Source organism: Pinus tabuliformis, chromosome 1_1 (genome assembly GCF_031772625.1).
Source record: "Pinus tabuliformis cultivar Carrire ecotype Pingquan chromosome 1_1, CPIR1, whole genome shotgun sequence".
NCBI classification, from domain to species: domain Eukaryota; kingdom Viridiplantae; phylum Streptophyta; class Pinopsida; order Pinales; family Pinaceae; genus Pinus; species Pinus tabuliformis.
Genome location: NC_142297.1, coordinates 220,946,568 through 220,963,304, shown reverse-complemented (window position 1 = coordinate 220,963,304; position 16,737 = coordinate 220,946,568). Strand labels below are relative to the sequence as shown.

The 16,737-nt window shown below is 40.2% G+C and overlaps 1 protein-coding gene across 5 annotated transcripts in view; it reads left to right on the top strand.

Moving 5' to 3' along the window:
• Nucleotides 1–16,265, top strand: part of LOC149212335 (pre-mRNA-splicing factor ATP-dependent RNA helicase DEAH1-like) — a 425,880-nt gene extending 409,615 nt beyond the window's left edge. For 2 of the 5 annotated variants that reach the window (XM_089391822.1, XM_089391820.1), the window contains 5 exons: nt 14,173–14,296; nt 14,399–14,499; nt 15,601–15,663; nt 15,774–15,846; nt 15,934–16,265. In XM_089391822.1, coding sequence (XP_089247948.1) covers nt 14,173–14,296; nt 14,399–14,499; nt 15,601–15,663; nt 15,774–15,846; nt 15,934–15,989 — 417 coding nt within the window. In that variant the 3' untranslated portion in view covers nt 15,990–16,265. Of the gene's footprint in view, nt 1–14,172; nt 14,297–14,398; nt 14,511–15,600; nt 15,664–15,773; nt 15,847–15,933 lie in introns of all 5 variants that reach the window. The other 3 variants (XR_016250762.1, XR_016250761.1, XM_089391821.1) reach the window with 3 other exon arrangements.
• The last annotated feature ends 472 nt before the right edge of the window (nt 16,266–16,737 follow it).

Genomic DNA, 16,737 nt, shown 5'->3' with positions numbered 1-16,737 from the left:
ATTCCATGTACTTTACAAAATTTATCAAATTCTTTTGATGTGAATTCTCCCCTCTATCTATTCTGAGACATTTAATCTTAGAGTCCTTTTCATTTTCTACAAGAGCTTTAAGATTCTTAAAACACTCAAATGCTTCGGATTTATATTTTATGAAATATACCCACATCATTCTAGTATAGTCATCAACAAATAAAGCAAAGTACCTTTCTCCTTGGAGTGCCGGAGTTCTAGTTGGTCCACATAAATCAACATGGATGATCTCTAAGGGCTTTGATGTAGAAAACTCCTTCGTCTTGTGGCTAGTTCTAGTTTGTTTTCCATGTTGACATGGACCACATACTCTTTGATTTGGCTTGAATAACTTTGGGATGTCTCGTACTGCATTAATCCTGCTGATATTGATCAAGTTATTGAAGCTTGTATGTCCAAGTCGCTTGTGCCAGAACCAACGTTCATCTGTTTGACTCAAGTAACATTTATCTTCTTGTTCAAAATGTAGATGTTATCTGGTGTTCTAACCCCTTTCGCCACAAGTTCCCCTGAGGAAGAGTTTCTTATTTCACAATCTTTAGTGCTAAAGACAACATTATGTCCTTGATCACAGATTTGGCTAACACTTAGGAGATTGTGTTTGAGCCCATTTACTAGCAAAGCATTTTGAGCCTTTCCTTTTCCATTAATAAGGGTAACAGTTCCTTTTCCAGCAATTTTTGCAGATCCACTTCCAAAGGATACATTTCCTTCCTTTTTGTTCAATGAGACAAACTTCCTTTTGTCCCCTGTCATATGTCTAGAGCACCCACTATCCACAAACCAATTATTTTCATCACTGTGAGCACATAGAGCTAGGCCACATTTATCCGTGTTGGGATTCTCATTTTTTGCTTTTCTTCTTTTGAGGGGGCAATTTTGTTCATTGTGTCCATTATCATTACATAATGAGAAAATCAGATCAAATTTGGCCAAGGGATCAAAAGAGTTGTAGGTCTTGATTTGTCCTTGCCCTTTGGGACCATATGGTTTGTTTGTTTGATCCTTCAATTTTGGTGTTTCATTCTTACGGGCCATGCAATGTCTAGCTTGATGACCAAAATTTTTACAATAAAAACAATGCCCAAAAAAGATAGTTTTGTACCTGTTGTAATAGCCATGATTTGAATCAACATTCTTCCTTGGAGTTACTCTCTCTTCATTCTTTGGATTTGAGATGGGCCTTTGATGAAATAATCTTTCTTCTTTTGGGTTGCTGGAAAGTACGTCGGCATAGCTTTTCGCATTATTCTTAGTACTTGATGATTCTCCTTTAAAACCTATCCTAGATTTGTCATGTTGAGGTTTTTGATCATTTAGAATAATGTCAAGTATTTGAGAGCTTTCCCAACCCTTTTTGACTTGCTCCAATTCCTTCCTCAGAGATACTATTTCGGCTTCACGTTCTTCACAAATTTCTTCTTTTTCTTTTAGTTTATTTTTCAAGAGGTCTTCCCTTCTTTTTGTTTCCTCATTTTCTACCTTGAGAGAGATGATTTTATTTCATAATTTCTCATTTTCTTCAATGGCACTCATTAACAATTCATCTACATTTCCTTCTAGACCTAAATCATCATCATTTGTGAATGCCATGAATAATACTTCTTGGCTTCCAGCATGGTCATTTTCTTCATTTGATTCATCATTACCTCCTTTGCAGTGAGGGAACTAATTAGTTGATTTCTTTTTTATGACTACAAATTCATCTTCATCAGACTCATCTTGCTTAGAGAAGAAATTCTTCTTATTGAACCCTTTCTTTTTGTATACCATCCTTTTAGAATTTTCCTCACCATCACTATCATGCTTAAGAGGACATTTTGCAGCATAATGACCTATTTTTCCACATTTGAAACAAATAAGAGGGTACTTACCTTTTAGCTTAGATCCTTTCTTTAGTCTTCGTACAAATTGTGCCAATTCGGATTCAACATCGAAGTCATCACTACTGGTATTCCATTCTTTCCCCTTTTTTGATTTTGAGGCCTTGAATGCTGCATCTTTGGAACTTGGGCATCCTTTTCTCATCTCATAGGCAATGAGGATTCCATGAAGTTCATCCATCTTGAGAGTATCTAGATCCTTCATTTCTTCTATAGCACTTACTTTGGAGTCAAATCTGTCTGGGAGAGATCTTAAGACCTTTTGAACAATAGTGCTTTCTTCAATGTTTTCTTCCAATCCTTTAAGAGAGTTGACCACTTCAGCTACTCGGAGAAAGTATGATGCAATATCTTCTTCATCATCCATTTTCAGACTTTCAAATTGCCTTCTATGAGTTTGAAGCTTTGCCTTCTTAACTTTGGAGTCCCCATCGTATAAGCTAATTAGCTTATCCCATACTTCTTTGGCCGAGTTACAATTCATGACTTTTGTAAATTCAAAATTAGTGATTCCACTAGTGATGGAGTTTAAGGCTTTTGCATTTGCAATGTAAGCTTTCCTTTCATCTTGATCTGTTGGAAGAGTGGAAGGAGCTGTGTACTCATTTAAAATCGAATGCCAAACTTCAGGTCCAAGGGACATTAAGTAGTAGGACATTCTTTTTTTCAAAAAACCAAAAATTTGTGCCATCAAACAGAAGAGGTCTTCCTGCCACTTCTTGATTTCTCATTATGACTAAGAATCCTTCTTCTAGCTGTTAGGTTGATATGAAGAAGTTGGCTCTGATACCAATTGTTGGAAATACTGAGAGGGGGGTGAATCAATATTTCTTTTCAATTGTTATTTTTATCAGTTAAATCATTTATATTTAGAACACAAAAATGAATAACATGAATAAATGCTTTTATTAATATAATCTTTGCAATAAATCAAGTACAATGTATATAGGGCTTCAACCAGTTGCCAAGCACCAACTTGGACTTTTTGTGAGGCTCCAACCTCCAGAGCACCAACCTTGTCTTGTCAAGGCACCAACCTTGGATTTAGGAGCACCAACTCCCAGGACACCAATCCTTCCAATTCTGAGGCACCAACCCCAAGGGCTCCAACCCTCTGCTATATATTGTCTGGATATGTTTGGTAGTAATTCTCTACTCCCAACCCTGCTGAACCTACGACTTACTTCTGTCCTCCTGCTTCTTCCACGTCTGCCAGACCTTCGGCTTCCTCTGTTTCTTACAGTTCACTCGTTGTGAACTTTCCTTGTTCTCTGTTATAGATGCTTGATACGCCTGACTTTTGGCTTCCTTTTTCGTTGGACCATTCGGCTTCTCGACCTTCAACTTCTCGATCTTTCGTTCGCTTGACCTTCCGGCTTCCTCTGTTCCTTCAAGTTCACGAACTGTTACCTCTTCTCTGTGATAGATGCCCGAGATACGTTACCCATATGGAGATCCCACGTGCCACGTCATTCCTTTAATCACAATCACAACTTCCGGAGGTATTTTACAAGTCGTGCCCATAACATACTTTGTCCTCCGATATCAACATCATCGATCTTCACATATCAACATAGTTAAAAACCATATAATGGGTGGTCCCACCTGCCACATCATCTCCTTAATCACAATCGTAACTTTCGGAGGTCTTGTCATAACATAGTCGATCCCCCTACTGCTGACTGAGCGGATGCGATACGATCTTAAGCAGTTGTTAATAAACCCGTCGGGTCCACAACCTTATCGCAATCGACGGTTTACCATCGTTACATTTCTTCAAGACTTGCGATATGTGACGGATGCGATATTCCAATAAGCTTCTTTTGATAACTCAATCGGGTCCACAACTTTATCACAAACGATGGTTTTAACATGTCATCCCTTTTGAACTTTGCAATTCAACGGATGTGATATTACATTAAGTTATGTCATAGTGGTGCAGTCGGGTCCACCATAATATCGCAATCACAGTTTTTACTGTGACATCCATTTATGAATTGCGATATGAAAGTTCTGATACAGTAGATGCGATATTACAATAGGGTGTGTTATAATGGAGCAATCGGGTCCGTAATAATATCGCGATCGGAGGTTTTAACGTGACAAAGCTTTAAACACTTGCGATATGGCGGATGCGATATTTCTTTAAGATGTATTATAATGGTGTAGCGGTGTTAGAGTCGGTCTAGTAGCCCTCCACCAGAGATCAAAGCTCTTTGCATTTCATGATTAGGTGTCCCATCAGTGTGATCATGTTGCATTCCGTTAGGCATGCCATAATCTTGGTGGAAGGAGTTTATGTCGTTATTCCCCTCTTGTTTGGCACTGCTGGTTCAGGTTTGTTCAAATAAATAAAGTCCTCAAAGGGTCATTCATCTTGCTTTAAGTTTTAGGTTTTAGGTCTAGGGTTGAGTCTAATTTTATCTTGAGAGGTCATTAAGGACCAGCAGGCCAGAGGGATGTCCTTCATTAAACATTTCTCATCATTGTACAGCTAAATTTTTACCTTGTTCTCAAAAACTTACCTTGTTCTCAAAAACTCTGTTTTTGAAAACAAGGTCATTATCTCATTTTTGTAAAAATTCTCAAAATTTCAAATTCTTCAAATGTCGAAGTGCAGCCTTGGTCTCCTTTGCCAAAGCATCCCAGAAGCTATCCCTGCAAAAATTTTCAGAAGAAATCATCATTTCAACCAATTTTTCAAAGAAATGAAATTAAAGGTTAGAGCCAATTAAAGCAAAAAGTGTCAACATTAAAAACATTACAAAGTGGGTTTTGGGCAAGTAAAAAATTAAAAGGAAGCCTATAAAAGCATTCCATCCCTCATTGGTAATTCATTTGCCTCTCAACACTCCAAGAGAATACTTGTCAAGATGGTTTCAAAGTTCATTGGGCGAATTGAGCAGTTGCAGCAGCGCGCTACGCATCAGAGGAGGCGCGCTACACGTTGGGGGCGCGCTACGCATCAGTGCGCATTTTCCAGTGCTAAATAACTCAGGCGCTACGCGTTGAAGGCGCGCTACGCATCAGGCTGGGTGCGCTACGCGTTGGGTTTCTTGCTCAGGAAATCGCCAGCAAGCCACCAAAACTACTTCTCTCTCAAAATCTTTTCAGCATCTAAACAAGTCAAAACAACAGTTCATTGGGTGCACAGTCAACATTATTTTTCAGTCACTTGCCTCCAAAACCATGTCAGAAACCGAAACAGATTATGAGCAAAGTGATGACCGTGAAACAACACCAGAGGTAGAGGTGCCAAGGAGGCATCACAGGGGTGGTAAAGGTGGTCAGCATGTCAGGGAGGAGCCCACCTCTTTGGCTTATCTACAAGTTTGTCCACTTGCAGTGTCATGTTTCCGATATCAATCATGCTATGAATATTGTGAGAGAATCTCCCAAATTCAACACCACAAGGAATTGGCCCGCTTGTTTGTCCTACATTTGCACAATGGGCATGTGAATCTTGCAGGAGTGGACTTCACATTGTCACCCGAGATTGTTGCTCAAGCAACAGGGATACCCAATATTGGAGAAGAGTGGAACAAGCGCCAGCAGTTGGACAGATTATTATGAGCCATATATCAAACCTGTATATATGAGGCACCTAACTGGTGTTTTTCCCTTCAGATTCTTAAGAGACGAGTATGCACCTTTGATGAGGATCATCATTCGCTATTTCACTTGCGAGGGCAGATTTTCACGTTTACACTCGTACCATATCCGTTTGTTGATGCATTTCACACGGGTACGAATGATGAACATTCCATTCTTCATGTGCCGAAATATAGAGAGGATGGTGCCCTTGGTGCAAAGAAAGAGCCTAGCACAGCAACACAAGAGCATCTATCATTATGCACTGATCAAGATTGTGGTCATGCATCAGTTGGCACAGCAGGGTATTCCATGGGAGGATTTCATTTCTCGTGACTTGTTCACAGTGCCACAGCCACCTCCTGAGGTTGTCCGTGATGAGGGAGGGCCTTCACATCAGTTTGACATTCCAGAGCCCGAGCATGTCAGCTCCCCTCCATTTGTCACATATCAGAGAGGCCACAGGGCCTTATTTGCATCTGCACGGCGAGTATTATCTCCACATCAGGTGGAAGGGGTCTCGCCTTCTTCATCAGCACAGCGAGTGTTATCTCCACATCAGGTGGAAGGGGCCTCGCTTTCGACAGCAGCACAGGTACCAGAGAGAGGCAAGCAGCCCAAGATTGATGAGGGGCCATCAGGTGTTCCAGGCATAGATGTTGTTGACCTTGATATCATTTCTCCTAGCCTAGAGTCAGAGGAGATCATCCAGCAGCTAAGGGCTGAAAATGACTTGTTGCAGCAAAAATTGGAGATGGCAAATTGGACAATTACTTATTTAGAGCAGTGCAACAAGCAATTAGAGGATGAACACTCTCTTGATGAGTTGCGGAGGATCCAAGAAGACCGGAACTTGGCTCGCAAGAGACCCGGTGATTTGACACCTAAGGAGCAAAGCTCTATGCTCATTCAGGTGAACACACATCTAGAGAGGTTGATAGCAAAGGCAAACAGGGACAAAGACATGCTCCGACACATGAAGAATCACTATTGGGCTCGAATGCATGTGTGTAAAGCAAGAATGAAGGTGCTCAAAGGACGGTTGGCCAAGGCACTAAAACGGAGGAAAAGGCCCGATCCCCTTCATATTTTGGCTGAGGCTACCTTGAAGGAGCATGGTGCTCAATGATGCACTTCCAGCTCAAATTTCAGGAAATTTTGAGCAATTTTGGTCAATTTTGACTTTTTTGTGCCACACACAGGTTTTTGCTCTCAACGCGTAGCGCGCCGCGCGCTACCCTGAAGATGGGCAAGTCCATTTCTCAAAAACTCAGCATTTTTGGATTTGTCATGACAAATTACACTTGCTTAGCAATTGCCAAGACATTTCATCAAGTTTTGAGCCCTCAGAAGGTCAAAAAACATGCAAAAAATGACTTTCTGCCACTTTTTGGACACACAGGGAGCAGTCTTGGGAGATTGCAATTTTGGAGGGGCAAATGACCACCAAATTGAGAAATTCCACTTGGGATGGAAAGTAGACATCCAGACCTTTCCAACAAGCCTACTTTTGCCTCATTTGGATGCCGGGAAGTGCCTCAAAAGTTGGCTCAAAGGTGCGCTACGCGTTGAGAATTGGGGCGCTACGCATCAGGGAAATTTGCCAGATTTTCACCTACAACTCAACAAAACGCAGATTTGACTAGTTTTGACTTTTTGGAGTGATTTTTCATCCTCCTTGATGTAATTTTATGATGTCATGGCACTTATTTATCTCTTCTAGAAGATTCATTCATAAAAAGTCAAAAATTTAATGAATGAATTGGTTTCCTAGCTTATAGAGGCAAGTGGTTTTGACTGCCTAGATTTTAGTGCTCAGTTTAGAATTGGTTGAAACAGCTCCTAGGATGATGAGCTCGACCCCTAGAGGCAAGGAAAGGTGTTAGCTTGCCTATATTATGTATTTTCTTAGTCATTTTCATGGTTGGACTCTTGAGGGATAAGCTTCTATTGTATTACACTTTGTATCTCTGCAATTTTGGCAAAGGAAAGACCAGGGTTTTGCAGCACTTTTTGGGATTCCTGTGGTTATTTGTGTTGATGGTGTGCTTCTCTCATGTACTTGTAAGTGTGTTATGTGTATCATTTTCCCACTTTTCTTTTCTACACATTAAGTAAATGAAGTGTTAAGGTAGAATTCATAATTTATATGCTCTGCCTTTAAGTTTGCTTAATATCTATGTTTTCCTCTGTCTAAAGAGAACTCTCGAAAGTTTCTTGCTCTCTTTAGCTCCTCACCAGTCATTCCTATCCATTCACTTAAATCAAAGGCATCAAGACAATCTCCTACCTTGCCCCAAAAAGACCTCTGCAAAAGCTGTGTCCCATCCCCGCACCCAAAATTGCTCTCCTGTTTTCCACCAAAACCCTAAAAATCTAAAATCAAACCTTCTCAATCAGTTTACTAGCCTAAAATCAGTGTTCTTTATTGGTCATCTCCGCCCTTTGAAGACCTTTTGCCGAGATAGACCCGGAGAGAGCCCTCTCCTGCCCCGTAGGGCTAGCTACGAGGCTAAGTGGTTTGATGTTGCCTTGGATTTTGTCTTTTTCAGCCTGAGGCCAAATTCAAGCGCTAACAAGTGGGTCCACAATGTTATCTCAATCGACGGTTTGCGGGACTTCGACTAGCACATGGATTAAAAACTGACCTTAACCCTCGCAGTTTACCGTGATCTAAGGGTTGACTATGAGATCAACGACTAGGATTGAGTACGGGACTTCAACCACGAGTGCTGGACTTGAGTTCGTACTTTTCTACCCCCCCTCTTCTGATATGTTAACTCTTCTGATACTTTGTAATACTCCTCCGATATGTTAACTCTAATATTTCTCTGGTATTTCATGCGATATTACTGTTAACTCCTCCGTTAACACTGTTTATGCACCTCCGCCGATGTGTTCCTCTTTGCTTCTCATGGCTTCCAATGACCTCTTCCGATAGCTCTTCTTTGACTGCTCCTGTTCTTGACTTCGAATGGCTTCCAATGTCTTTCCAATGGCTTCCCTGATGGCTTTGCTCCTTGGCTTCTTGCTCTTGTTTCTTCACGGATCTGCTCTGCTTCTCCTTGGCTTCATATCATCATTTAGTATCTAGAATATTGCCATATTGACATCAATGACAATCTAGATCAATAGAAATATTGATCTGCGACCATACTACATGACATTATAAAACTTAAAGACAAGTATACATACCTCATTTTACCTTTAGTTTGTCCAGGCTTCTTTCAACAACTTCCTTGATTGAAAGATCTTCAATCCCTTGAACACCCTGTCTCTGTATCATCTCTTGTCACTCTGCTGATGTCTAGCTGCTACTGCCCACCAACTACTGCATTGCATCTGTGATGTTGCTACCCTGCCATACTGTTGCCAACACTGCATCCGCACTGCAACTCCCTCTCATCTGATGTCGTTGCAACTGCAACATTTGCAACATCCAAAATAACTTCTCTCTGCTACTAAAATGGGTTCTCCACCATACCCATATGTTCTCTGAAATAAACGAACTTAACTCTCCCTTGAGCTTTCGTGAGTGTATCTGCAACCTTCTCTTCTGTGGGAACATACTGTAGCTAAACTGCTCCTCTTTGTACACAATCTCTGATGAAGTGACACCGAATATCGATGTGCTTCGACCTGTCATGAAACAATGGATTCTTAGAGAGCTTTATGCAACTTTGGTTATCATAATCGACACTGATTGCCTCCATCCTCTCCCTGAACAAGCTCACTAGCAGCTTCCTAAGCCATATAGCTTTGCACATAGTTGTGTTGGCTGCCATATACTGTGCTTCCGTAGAGCTCAGTGCTACTGACTTCTGCTTCCTACTACACCAAGAAACCATCCCTGATCCAACACTAAAGCAATACCCGGAGGTACTTTTCCTGTCCACTGAACTACCTGCCCAATCTGCATATGTGTACCCACAAAGTCTGACATCACCCTCTCGAGTATATTTCAACCCATATTCAACTGTGCCATGAATGTACCTCTGAATATGCTTCGCTACTGCCCAATGTACCCTTTTCAGTTCCAACATGAACTGACTAAGGGTGTTGAATGCGAAGCAAATGTCTGGCCTAGTGTTGACCAAATACATGAGAGACCCGATGGGGTCGACATCCTTGTCATCTGATGCATATATCTTTGTTCGGTTGGTAATCATGGGTGTAGACATGGGTTTGCAATCCTGCATTCTGAACCTCTTAAAAATATCTGTAGTGTATCTTCCTTGCCCAAGGAAGGTCTCCCCATCCTTCTGCCACACCTCCAATCCTAGGAAATAATGCATCAACCCCAAATCCTTCATGTCAAATTCTGTTGCAAGGTTTCTCTTGCAATCCTCTATGAGCCCTGATGATCCTGTCAAGAATAGATCATCCACATACAAAACTAGAATGAGAGGCTCATCCTCCACCATCAAATAGTAAAGGTTTGGATCTGCGTCACTCTTGACGAACCCCATCTACTACAAGTAGGTGTCAATTCTACCATACCATGCCCTGAGAGCCTCCTTAAGCCCATATAGAGCCTTCTTCAATTTGCACACATGCGTGCGCCTCTCCTGAGTCTCAAAGCCCTCTGGCTATTCTATGTACACTTCCTCCTCTATCACTCCATTCAAGAAGGTTGTCTTGACGTCCATCTGGTGAATCTGCCATCCCATCTGAGCTGCTAGAGATATAACTGACCAAATAGAAGTGTATCTGGAAACTGGGGCAAAGGTTTCCTCATAATCTATCCCTTCTTTTTGTGCATACCCCTTTGCCACGAACCTAGCTTTGTAGTTTTCCACACTATCGTCTGCTGCATACTTTATCTTATAGATCCACCTCGAACCTACAACTGATCTGTCTTCTGGCATGGGCACTATCTCCCAAACATCATTCGTCATGATAGAGCTATATTCTTCTACCATGGCATCTATCCACACCTGATGTTGTGTGGCCTCCTGAAAACTGGAAGGTTCTGCAACCTGAGCTACCAATGCTTGGTACCTGTCAGGTTGTCTGCGCTGTCTCTTGCTCGTCCTAGGAGTTCCAATAAACTCCTTTGCATCTCTTAATGTCTGACGAACCTCTCTGCTGGCTCGACCACTAGTCGTGGGAGGTTCTGCCAGCTCCTCCTCATCCTGTCTCTACTGCTCCATCTGTTGAGAACTCCTCGGATTTCCTGCACCTGAGGAAATACTAGTACTGGTCACAATACTTGACCCTTGTGATTGTCCTCCTGCCTGTCCCACTGGCTGCCCCTGCTGTTGGACTAAAGGAACTTCTACTGATTGATTATGATCGCTCGCAGGCATCTTACGAGACCTCCTGAGGCTCGGTCCTCCATGAACTCCACGTCTCGCCTTTACTACTATCTTCCTACTGCTAGGAATGTAGATTTTGAATGCCTTTGAGGTTTCACTATACCCAATGAAGAACCTCTTCTCTGTAGTCTGATCCAGTTTGTTCCTTTTATTGTCTGGCATGTGACAATAAGCATTGCTGCCAAAAATTCTGAGGTCACTGACTTTTGGCTTCTTCCGTGTGAAGACACCTTCTAGCGTTTTCTTCCCCAATGCTCTATGAGGAGTCCTGTTCTGAATATATATTGTTGTGTTACATGCCTCTGCCCATGGAAATCTGGGTAGATCCTAGTCATATAACATAGCCTTTACGGCTCCAACAATGGTTCTGTTTTTTCGCTCTGCTAAACCATTCTGCTGTGGATTATATGGAGTTGTCCATTCTCTCTTGATGCCTTCCTTCACACAGAAATCTGTGAAGCCTTTATCAATGTATTCTCCACCATTATCTGAGCGAAGCACCTTGATCTTCTTCCCTGTCGCATTCTCCATGAGAGCTTTAAACTCTTTGAAATGATCAAAGACCTCATCCTTGGTCTTCAAGAAATAGATCCATGTTTTCCTGGAATGATCATCAATAAAATGCTATTTCTCCCCTTCTCCCAACGAATTCTGTTGTGCAGCTTGCAGTAAAAACTCTTTGCATCCAACTAGGACTTTGCTCAGCGAAAAATTTGAGTTGCAACTGCTCCCTCTGACTGCTGGAATCACTAATCTGGGTAATTCGATTTTCCTGCCTCACTTTAACTGAAAAAATCGAACTACTACCCTAGTAACTCGAACTACCTATTCTAGGCTCTGCGCAGTCGCTTCTTGGAATTTCGATCTGCTACTCCCTCTAAACAACGAAATTCCTTTTTGCTTCCGAGTTTCCCGGCTGATCAATTAAGCTTTGATACGATTTGAAAATTTTATCTATTGCAACTACTGGAGATTATTCTTCTAACTCAAAAATTAATTTTGCAGTTTATTTGCTTACGACAAATAACGAATAAAATCACAACTGCAATTTTCACCATAAAAAATACTGCGAAAAGTAAAATATTGGAAACAAAGAAATTCTAGCATACACACAATAAAATCGATAGTTATTTTTGGACAATTGTCCCCGGAAAAACCTAACTTGGGAAAACCGATGCAGTAGATGAGGGTTTTATTATTAATATTCAACAACAATTCTGAGTACAATAGTTTAGACGCCCAACTGGCAATCTAATCTGAAAAATATTGTGAGAAATTTTCTCACCCTACGGCTATTTTCTGCCTCTGAAATAGCTTCACTGACCTCTGCAGTGTAGTGCTTGCGTCAGCCTCTACGCAGTCCCTACGTTGGTCCTCTGAAGATTTCAGCCTTCCGTCGACTCTTCCGGGAACTGAAAACTTCCTCCCATAATGCTGCTCCTTTCCTCTTCCTCCTGCTACTTACCCTGTGGCTCTATCTTTTCTGCTGAGTTGCTGCTACTGAGAAAATTGAATTGCCTGGGCAACTGAGTATTTGCAATGGATGATCTCCACCACCACATCGACTTTCTTTTAGAATCCACTGTTGGAGCACCAACAACCAAGATTAAAACTTAATCAATGGCTAGGATAATTTCTAGGTCGCTTCAAGTGAGTTTCTATATGATTCTCGCCGTATCTCAATTAACACTGATTAATTAACCATATTCCCTAAGTTTAGGCTTAAGAAATATTCAAAAATTGGTTAATAATCTAATTGAGTCACTTCTAGGCGAAATTTCCAGAAACAATTTCTGGGTGTTGGAGATCTCATGTATTCTAGCCTCCACAAAATTTCGTGGCTAGAGCACATCCGATGCTACAAAAACTAACATGGAAGACATTTTATCTTATTTTAAGCATATCAAGACTCCATTGCCCAAAGGACTAGGCACTAGTCCAAGGATTTTGGTGATCAGACTCCTCTTTCCCCATATTTTATCCTCCTAAATTTCGGTCCAGTAAAGGTAGGGAGGACATCTAGGGTTTGTAGCGAAATTTTAGGGAGGTGATTTTTTCGGGAATTCGAGGGTCCAAACATCAAGCTCAGGGTTTAGGCTACCTATGTTCCATGTTTGGTGGGCATCCGCTCGAGTTTCAACCATAAAATCTCTTGCCCTGTGTGCTACTCCAAGAAGGAAAACCTAGGTCTTTCTCTCCCACCTTTGGGGCTTCTTTAAGGGTTGTATGAACATAGTATTTGGTGAAATAATCTCAAGAATCCCTTTCTTCTCCTTGCCTTGACCTTGGGAGTGCCTTGGAAGCATTTCTTCCCATGATTATCCATAAAACCCTAGGTCTAGCTCAAGTCTTTTCTAGGTCTCTTAAGGGGAGCGAAGATCCTCTTGGAAGTATCAAAGTGTTGCATAGTGCTTCTTTGAGAGGTCCTACACTATCACTTGGAGCGTTGATCTTGGGAATACATATCATCATCACAAATCTCAAACCCTAAGTCATGATCTCCTCCTAGGCCTTTCTTGGAGAGCGTTTAGCTTCCTTGAAGCATTGAGCCATTGTCGTGTCTCTCCTTGAATGGCCTTTATGGAATCACATCATATCTAAATCATTGATCTATTCATTCTAAGTGATTCCCTTCCTACCAGGACTCCTCCCATCCGTGAAAGTCCGTAAAGAGTAGGCGATTGTTGGAAATATTGAGAGGGGAGGGGGGTTAGTATTGATTTTTAATTTATACCCAATTAAATAGTCTGGAAAACATTCCTCCCAAAAATATTTTTCCTAATGGAGCAAGTTTTATTGTTTGTGCGATCACAAACCTTTCACACAAGGATAGGGAGACATCCAATGGAATTTTCTCTCTACCTCTACATTTCCTTCTTTTCGACTTTATAGGGCGTGTTTCTTTTTCATGTATTTTTGTTAGCTTATTTTACTCTATGATTTTGGAGTAGCTTAGTGCACTCTTACAGATTCTTATCACTGATTGTATGTTTCATCCTATTGAGCTATTGTTTTGGTAATTCCTTGGATATTAATATAATTATCCCCTCTCTCATATGCTTCTCTTCTCGCTTTTCTACTTCCACTTTTATCAGAATGGTGATGACCCACAAAATTTAGGGTTTTAAATTTACAAACTCTACTAAACAATTTTGATGCATTTCTCGACTTTTGGTGAAAATTATATTTTGGTAACATTGTGTTTCTTAGTTGCCGTGACACAATGTCTCTTTGTTAAAATTACCAAGCAATTTACGTGCAGTCTAGGATGAGCCCTAAGTTATTTAGGATAATACATTATTACACATTGACCTACGTTGATGTTTGTCGTGCTTTTGTTTTCTTTTCAGGTGAGGAGTATGAAGCGAGCACGAGACATCAGAGATCAATTAGAGGGGCTCTTGGAAAGGGTCGAGATAGAGCCTTCAACCAATTTAAATGATCTTGAGTCAATAAAGAAGGCTATAACGTCAGGTATCTACATCTTGGCCTGAGAAAGTTCAATCAAGTGTCAATTTTCTTTCAGTTTAACTTGTCAAAGTTTGCCTGACAATCATGGGGTTCTTACTTTAATAGGATATTTTTACCACACTTCCAAGCTGCAGAAAAATGGATCCTATCGCACAGTCAAGAACCCGCAAATTGTACATATACATCCAAGTTCTGGCCTTGCTCAGGTAACATGCATGTGAGCAATAATACTTTATTTGGTTTCCTTTTATAAATTCTTTGGTTTTGTTCACTTTACGCCTCACCCTTTAAGACTTTATGATGGAACCTAAACACAATAGAATGTCTTTGGCAATTCATCCTGGGTAGAGTCTATGAACAACTATATTGATTGTTCAATGTTACCCATAGAGACATTTTCCTTTTATTGTTTTCCAGTTTTATAATGATGCAGGGTATTCTGTTCTGTGCCTGGCTTTTATTTTGTTTAAGTTTTTACAAAATTCGAAAATGGCAAAATAATTGAGCACCCTCATTAACCATCAGTAGCAATTTATCCATCAGCACTTGTTCTTGATAATTTCAATCAAGCTATGTTTCCAGTATATAAATGCAGATACAGATACAAGGATGGATAGGTATTTGGCTCTTTTCAAGAAAATTTTCCATATAGCTAGGTGTGTGGACGAACATAGAAAATACTGTCTATGATTCCAGAAATATTACTCAATAGCTTGGATATCCATTGATATTAGGTTGTCATATGAGTTTCCAATCACACTAGATATCTACAAGATATAAATCCTTGTCATCATCATCATCATCATCATATCAGTGAAGAAGTTTCACGTCATTGACTTTCTCCGGCTTGTGGAGTGATTTTCATATCATTTTCTTTTCTTACCCCATTCTCTGTGATTCCAGTCTGAGGTAATTTATATGTTCGTTTCATCTACTTGTCTCTGCCTTCTGTTTGGAATAATTCGGTGCATTTCACTTTCACATGTATAACAAAAGATATTCAAGGCTAATCATCAACACTATTTTAATTAACATTTGGCCGCCCAGAAAGTCAAATGTTTACAAGTGGAAGGTCACTTCATAAAGCATATCATCAAGGAGTCTAATATTTGGTAGGTTAAATGTAAAGTTTGCCCCGTTGACATACCTATACTTGCAAAACTCTGGAAAAGCATTGTTACGTTGGGGATCTTTTGAAAGAGTTGCAGATTAAACATGGGAAAACCTTTGGATGCATTCCTCTTTAGCTATAGCTATTATTTTATTCCATGTATGACGTTTTCTTTCCTACGGTGTGCTTGTGGCAGGTCCTACCACGCTGGGTTGTTTATTACGAGTTAGTTTATACAACAAAAGAATACATGCGACAAGTATGGACTCGTTTTTTCTTTTTGTCAAAAATTTCTTAGCGTTTCTGAACTGATTTCAGTTTTTTATATCATTGGACGGTCATTTTATTTAACTTTTTGTGGTAGTGTAGGCGATTGAAATCAAACCTGATTGGCTGGTCGAGATTGCTCCGCACTACTACAAGCTAAATGATGTGGAAGATGGTAAATTTCTCATCATACAGTTTCAATATTTTTCCTTTTATCGACGTGTGATGCTCATCTGACTGAAATAACCTTCCCTTCTTTCAGCTGGGTCTCAGAAACTGCCAAAGGGTAAAGGCAGAGCAGTAATGGATAAGTTCTGATTCCAAGGCTTTAGAAAGTTATGTGTTCTGCAGTGGTTTTATCAGATGACACAATGAGGAGTATAGAGCATAATTTATGTACAACTGATTCAATGGCTTGTTACTGAAGATGAAGTCAATAAAGAATGGAGTTATTCCCCCTAATGAAAAGAGTAATTCCTTGTGAGAATATGTGAATAATTTATTGCGCTCTAAATATAAGGTGTATTTTACTCAAATTTCAGTGATAGTTTTTGTCCTGCAAACTTGCAGCTCCAGAATCAATTTTTTAAATAAGTTTCTATTAGCAATTTATACATTGCGAGGTGAAAGTTCCCATTTTTGTATGGTTGGACGAAAGGGTGTAACACCCTCGAGTACGGTAAGTTGAGCTGTAATATAAGCCATTCAAGAATCTGAAAATGAACTGCTTGAATTCTGATACAAGATATGTAGGATAGGTAAAAACATATACATCTCTCATGTAAATATATAAAGCGTTATTGACCTGCCCAACATTGTTATTTCAATTGTTTGACATGGACCCATGTTTGTTATATTCAGTAATAATTTGTTGTTAAGTGTAGATTCTGCGTTTTACATCATTATATGATGAGATAAATTTATAGTGGCAGTCATAATTTTGAAGCTGGTTGTTTAATAAAGTTGGCAAAGATCCATAAGATGTTTAACAATTGAAGCATTTTTGCTGAAGGAATAAGCATTCTATTTTAATTTTCTTTTTCAGACGCGGGGTTTATTTTATTTT